We start from the raw sequence: 6,966 nt of genomic DNA, 5'->3' as shown, positions 1-6,966 counted from the left end.
TTTGCGTCACCCCGCGGACGTCAAAATGACCGCAAGGGGCGAAATGTCCGTTTGCGTCGGGGGCTACCTCCAGTGGTCCGACGCATTTTAGACATGCAACTGTTTTTTTTTGTGCTACTTCTTTACGGTTTATAGTTGAATGATCAAGTTTTAAACACGAAAAAGATGTACTCATGATGTCATGTTGGTCCAATCGAATAGATTATAGCCTACACAATTAACCGGATACGTCAATCGACTAGATTCAAACATATTTAACATACAAATAAGAAGAAATTTAAAAACATATAAACTAAAACTATTTTTTGGCCTTCTTGCTCGAAGGCCCTGCGTCGTCGTCGTCGTGGAAACTCCTCCGCCTCTTGCTTGTCACCTCGTCGTCGGAACTGGAGGACGACGCGCCCGTCGAGGACTTCAAACTGGAAGAAATGGCGTCTTCGTTGTCGTCGTCGTCGGTGAACGGACGACGACGCGCCGCCCGCGCCAGCGCCCTGGACTTCTTCCTTGCCGCCGCCTTGTCGTCCGCCGCCTCCTGCGACTCCAATCGGGCGAACTTGCTGTCGGAGTCCTCCTCCTCCTCGTCGTCGGCGTCGCTGGCAGCGCCGCCTCCGTCCTCCTCCTGGCCTTCGCTGCCATTGCCGCCTCCCTCCTCCTCGTCCTCACTCGGTGTGGAGGTAGGGTAGCTGGGCGTGGAGCCCGGATCGCTTGGCGTCACCGGCGATTCCCACCAATGCAGGAATCCGGGCGACTTGCCCTCGCTCTCCGAGTCGGACGGCAGCGTGTAGTCGCTCATGACGTGCCGGTGTTGGAGAAGAAGAAAAGAGGATGAAGAAGGACGCGGTTGAACTTGAATTACCGTAGACGCGGGGGTTATAATGTGCGCGGATTAACGGCGGCGCGTAAAACGAAGAGGCCGGCAGTTGCTCTTCCGCGGCGGTTCGGCGCTCCATTGCGGCGGTTGGTCGCCGGCGGTTGTGAATTCGAGGCTGATCGAACCTAGGTCGCTGCCATGAGGGCCCGGTGGGGAAGCGAGCGGACGTTCCATGCGACCGCCGAGCGTCCGCCGAGACGCAAACCTGGCCCAGGTTTGCGTCTTTGCGGACGGCCCGATCACTTTGCGTCGCTCCGCTGGAACAGGTCCCAAACGCATTTCCGGTCGTCTCGAGCTGCCGTCGCCGTCGACCACTCTTATTTTTTTTTCCTTTTCCAGGTCCTGGGTGGCAACAGAAAAATGAAAGATGTATGATGATGAGTACGTGTAGAATATGCTCGACTCCTCCGTCTACCATGACTGCGTCAAGTCTGAAGGGTTACGTACGTCTTCCTTTACCAAAGCAAACTTTGTACAGTGCTACGAGCAGCGGTAGTGCTAGTGCCATGCCATGCCACACCGTACCCTACCAGTCTTAAAGCGAGCCACTATAGCCTGCCTTGCCATCTCCTCCCTTCTTTAAAGTGGCTTGCCGGACTCGGCCAGTCGGCCCTCTCCCAAAGCCAAAGCAGGTTCTAGCCAGCCATCACCACACTGCACTGAGCAGCTCTAGCCTCAGCAGCACGCGGCCATGACTACGGCGTCGACGGCGGGGATGATACAGGCGCTGCTTGCGCTCGTGGCCTTCTCCGCGGTGGCGGTGGCGGAGGCGGCTAAGGTGCCGGCGATGTACGTGTTCGGCGACTCGACGGCGGACGTCGGCAGCAACAACTACCTTCCGGGCAGCGCGGTGCCGCGGGCCAACTTCCCGCACAACGGCGTCGACTTCCCCACGTCGCGCGCCACCGGCCGGTTCAGCAATGGCTACAACGGCGTCGACTTCTTGGGTACGTTCGCGGTGCTCCGCCTGTACTTCGTCCTCCTCTGCTGCATTTCTCCCAGCCTGTTAGCTTCAGCTTACACCAGCTTGGACTAGCTTACGGTATAGCGGCCCCGTTTATGGTGTGCGCGATTTTGCGGACGAAATCATGGATCCGCCGTTTCAGTTCACCGTGGACGATGAATCGCTGAATTTGACTTTGTTCAGAAATAGGTTGCTGAAAGGGTTAGGCCTCAGAGGTTGAAACTGATCAGTTCAAGCATGCATGTTCCCTGGCGTGTGTGTTCTTGATCTTGAGCAAAATCATTTATCGTTGTTTTTTTCTTGGTAGTGTGCTCATTTTAGCAGTCCCGTGGAGAAAAAATTGAGAGCCAAGGGTCACAGACACAGAGTTACAGTAGAACAGAGAGCTGGCCCGCACGCAATCAATTCCGCTGCGTCTCGCTTGTCGCTTCCCGCCGCGCGACTACACTATGGCAGTAGTGCAGGCTGCAGACACTCGGGACTCACACAGTGCGGTGAAGGGACAAGTGTCTCTCGGAGTGATCTTTATCCTACATGGTTTTTCTTTTTCAAAATTTAGACCACCTTTCTCATTTCCCAAAACTTTAAAACTTATATAACCTTTTTTTTGTCACGTCATACTGGATGGTTAATCGAAACGAAGGACACACAATTTTAGTTGGCAAGTTTCTTTAAAATTTGTGCAAAAAATCGCTGAGTCATTTCATTTTAGTCATACTAAATGGCGTGACCTACATATTTTCTGTTTTCTACTTATTAGAGGATTTGAAAACGTTTTTTGAAGGTCCAAGATCTATGCAAACTAGCAAACTGAAATGATGCGACAAAAATAGCTAAATGGTTTTAGTCTAAGCCAGCTGGCATGTCATGTACTTTAGTTAAATCATCCACCATAAAAACTAAAATAGCCACAGAATTTTAAATTTTTTGAACGCGCCAAAAATGGTCTAATCTTGAAAAGGAGTCATTTAGGTAAAAAGAACTGTCGGATCGTTTGTTGCTACACGTTCAGGTTAGCAACACGCATAAGGGCATCTCCAGCGGGGCGACGTCGTTCGTTTGCGTCTGCACGGACAAAAAACGCCCTCCAGCGGGGCGACGCAAAACGTTCGCAGTGTCCGTCCTGACGCAAACGTGGACCAAATATGCGCCAGGAATGTGTCTCTGCGGACGCGTCCGTTTGTGTCCGGTTGGGCTGCATGCAGTCCTCTCTCTCCTCCTTTAATCACGCATGCGCTTATTCCTAGCCACACAAACAGAATCTTTTCCTCTCTCTCCTCTCTAATCACGCATGCGGTCAAATAAATGCGTCCCTGCCGCTGGAGAAGGGCCAGAAGCATGCAGACATGCAGACGTTTTTTGTGTCCGTGCCCGACGCAAACGGACATAAATATGCGTCGCCCCGCTGGAGATGCCCTAAATGAGACGGTATGGCAACCGTGACGCCGTGGTTTGTAGGCTCCAGCATAGTTCACACCAAGTAAATCAAAGAAAAGTACCACGTTTCGGGCTAGGGTAATAGGTCATTACCAACTTTGCTAATTTATGCAAAAAAAAACTACCAATTTAGGGGCACAACATTACAAATCACACTAATTCATGTCTAAGAACATTTTGACAACGGTCCTGGTAGGTAGGTGTTAGAATTATATGTTTCCATATATGTAACGGAATATGAGTATAAGGGCACGTACAATAGGGTGATGTCAGCCTTCCCTTAGAGATACCACATCAGATTTTTGCTTAGTTGGAGGAGAGAGAATTAAGAAAGAGAAGGTTGTCTTCCCTTAGCTAAGGGATCATCTCTTAGAAAATAAGGGAAGACTATTTTCTCCATTGTATCGCATATGTCTTCCCTTAGCAACAAATTTTCTACCAAAATTTAAATATTTATATTAATTGCTAGAGATAGTAGCTGTAAGAGATAATGCATTGTATGACTTATATCTAATGCCTTCTCTAACTGATGTGGCGAGATAAGGGAAGACATGCCTTCTCTACCATTGTACATATCCTAAAGTATATTTTGATCTAGTCAATCTGCCTAATTCATGCAATCCTTGTAATCGTGTGTAACCATATATAGCCTATTGGGTAAGAGCTCATATGGCCGCCAACGTGGAGGATGAGCTGAGTTGGAGATGAGGTGGACGTGGGGCTCACCTGTGAGCACCCATTCTTTTTCTTTGTGAAACCTGTCAGCACCCATTCTTTCCCTTCTTCCTGTCATACGTCTCTCTCCCGCGGATCTGTGCTGCCAACTAAGCCCTGACGAGCGGGACCCACTTGTCAGGATTGTTGTCAAAATGCTACAGTATTAGATTAGAATTAGTGCGATCTGTGACTTCACGCCCCAGAATTGGTATGTTTTTGCAAAAATTAGCAAAGCTAACATGTTACCCTAGCCCAAAAATTAGCAAAAATTAGTTTTTTTTGTGATTTACTCGTTTATATACCACACAATACTGCAGATCTACAGTTGCTTCTAGCCTACGCAAAATGTACGTCTCGCATGGTGAACCCACAGACCCATTCCGTGGTCACAGGTCGCACCCATATTTGGTTGCTTCACCCTGATGTTTTTTATGAGGGCATCTTCAGCTTAAAAAAGGACGTATCTAGTGCTGAGAGCTCCCGCACTGTGCGAGGTCTGGGGAAGGTGTTAGTGGCAAGCCTTACCCTCACGAAGTGCAATATGAGGTATGAGGGCATCTTCAGCTTCTAATCACAAAACTTCCATTATAAAATGAATATAAAAAATGTCTGTTATGGTCTGTTTGAGTTGGGAAAACGTCGATATGGACATGCGCCGGGCCGCTGTTTGCATCGGGCCGCAGAAGATGCCCTCGTACACGGTTTGGTAAAATCAGGGCACACCGTTGTTTTCAGATTTGATCACGATTTCAGAATTTAGTTTGTTCTTTATCTTTGTGAATATAATTGATGTTTTCTACCCTGTCCTAAAATATAAGCCTATTTCGAAACAGAGGTAATACTTCAAAAAGTTTTTCCCCAATTTCTGCTGATAGAAACCATAGACTAAAAGAATCACCAAATTAGAAAGTAGAGGCACGACCTTCCGATGTTCTGAATTTGGTACTATTCCTAACTAGCATGCAGTTTGTTTGTTACGCGATTGTGACCATAATATTTCGTGATCTTTGTCAGCTCTTAACATGGGATTCAAGCGCAGCCCCCCGCCATTCCTCTCGGTTGCCAACCGAACCAACAAGCAGATTGCCACAGGACTGCTGGGAGTGAACTTCGCCTCTGCAGGATCAGGCATTCTCGACACGACGGTAAGCAACTGACCAAAGCGATCTTAACCTCCTGCATGTTCTGAACTCACCATGATTTCCTTCTTCACGCAGGGAGACTCAATCGTCGCAATGAGCAAGCAGGTCGAACAATTCGAGACTCTTCGGTGCAACATTTCTGCACGTATCAGCAGGGAAGCAGCGGACAACGTGCTGTCGAGATCCTTGTTCCTCCTCAGCACCGGCGGCAACGACATCTTTGCGTTCTTCTCGGCGAACAGCACGCCGACGGTAGAGCAGAAGCAGCTCTTCACCCGCGACCTCGTTTCGCAGTACAAAACACATATGAAGGTATGGCAGCCTCTTGTCAGTGCTCTATCTGTTCTAACAAATATAGTATGATCTCACAAGTGCGAGTGTGTGTTTATATGGAAGGCTCTATATGATCTCGGGGCGAGGAAGATCGCCGTCATCGACGTCCCGCCGATCGGGTGCTGCCCCTACCCGAGAAGCCTGCACCCTCTCGGTGCCTGCATCGATGTCCTGAACGAGCTCACTCGTGGGTTCAACAAGGGCGTCAAGGATGCCATGCATAGCCTCAGCGCCAGCTTGAGTGGCTTCAAGTACTCCATAGGGAGCTCGCACGCCGTTGTGCAGAGCATCATGAAGCACCCACAAAGACTAGGTACGTGATCAACACAGATGTGCTCGTTAGAAAAAACAGGTTCAGTCTTCACAGGCTGACGGCAATTTTTATTTCTTCAGGGTTCAAGGAGGTCACTACGGCGTGCTGCGGCTCAGGCAGGTTCAACGGCAAGACGGGGTGCACGCCCAACGCCACGCTGTGCGACAACCGGCACGAGTACCTCTTCTGGGATCTGCTGCATCCCACGCATGCCACCTCCAAGCTCGCCGCCGTGGCCATCTACAACGGCTCGCTGCACTTCGCGGCGCCCATAAATTTCAGGCAGCTAGTGGAGGACCAGTCCTAGAGCTCGGATCTGTGCATGATCGAGTTGTGTTATAAATTTGGTTTATATGTCTGTTGGTGGTACTAGTGTAGGATATGCACGGCGATGTTCGTCTCTGGTTTATCTTGTGTACATTAGGTGTGGTGGTGTCGCGTAGTGTGGATTATGAAAATCAAAATGACATCTCTCAACCCTTTCTTTGTTGATACTTCATTCAGGTTTGATAGGTCACTTTACCAATCTCAGAAAACTGAGACTAGGAGGACTCTAGGAGGCTTCTCTCCTACTTTTCTTGCATAAGCATGTTCCTATTTAATTCGTTTATTTGGTTTCCAAATCACCATTTATTCTTGCGTTGGTACAATGTTTTTGTCTTTTTGGCATGATCATGTCTCTTCTCCCATTGCCTTGGTACCAGCTTCTCTCAATAAGTGCCCTTTTAATTCCGCAAAAAAAAATGCCCTTTTAAACCCAAATGAGAAAAGATCTGGTGGAAACCGGTGAAAACTATGTTTCAAATTCTGAAAACAATATTGATTTCGTATTTTGGGCAGGTAATGGTCTACAAACATGTAGAATTCAAGGTTAAAATCAGTTCACTGGAGAGGTACGGAAAAAACTCTATGGGTGAACCGTTCTAAACGGTACAATATCATTTTTGCGTGCATAATTTGTTTCTTAACACCAATTTAATGTGGTTTTGAGCAACAAGTTCCCATGTTTCCATGAAGTTTTTATTGGTTTCCACCATATATTTTTGAACCCGAGTGTAGTAATTCTCCGCGCATAAGGCATACACTAGAAATCGCTATTGTCTAGGCCATATCCTATAGATATATCTACCAAAAGGTAAGGGTACTGAATTACGTGAGCATACATTTATTTATACATATACCCTACATT

At 48.1% G+C, this 6,966-nt stretch overlaps 1 protein-coding gene across 1 annotated transcript; it reads left to right on the top strand.

Annotated features, from left to right (window-relative positions):
* Positions 1-1,444: 1,444 nt before the first annotated feature.
* Positions 1,445-6,276, top strand: LOC127306729 (GDSL esterase/lipase At5g55050). Its single transcript, XM_051337421.2, has 5 exons — positions 1,445-1,818; positions 5,004-5,134; positions 5,207-5,443; positions 5,528-5,777; positions 5,858-6,276. The coding sequence occupies exons 1-5, from the start codon at positions 1,563-1,565 to the stop codon at positions 6,082-6,084; spliced, it is 1,101 nt and encodes a 366-aa protein (XP_051193381.1). The 5' UTR covers positions 1,445-1,562; the 3' UTR covers positions 6,085-6,276.
* The last annotated feature ends 690 nt before the right edge of the window (positions 6,277-6,966 follow it).

Source organism: Lolium perenne, chromosome 6, assembly GCF_019359855.2.
Source record: "Lolium perenne isolate Kyuss_39 chromosome 6, Kyuss_2.0, whole genome shotgun sequence".
Taxonomy (NCBI): domain Eukaryota; kingdom Viridiplantae; phylum Streptophyta; class Magnoliopsida; order Poales; family Poaceae; genus Lolium; species Lolium perenne.
Note: the sequence above shows the minus strand (reverse complement) of the source record. Positions and strands in the feature narration are given on the sequence as shown.

Coding starts and splice junctions, on each gene's coding strand:
- LOC127306729 (XM_051337421.2), top strand. CDS start 1,563: ATGACTACGGCGTCGACGGCGGGGATGATACAGGCGCTGCTTGCGCTC. Junction 5,444..5,527: donor AGTACAAAACACATATGAAG/GTATGGCAGCCT, acceptor TTTATATGGAAG/GCTCTATATGATCTCGGGGC. Junction 5,778..5,857: donor GAAGCACCCACAAAGACTAG/GTACGTGATCAA, acceptor TTATTTCTTCAG/GGTTCAAGGAGGTCACTACG.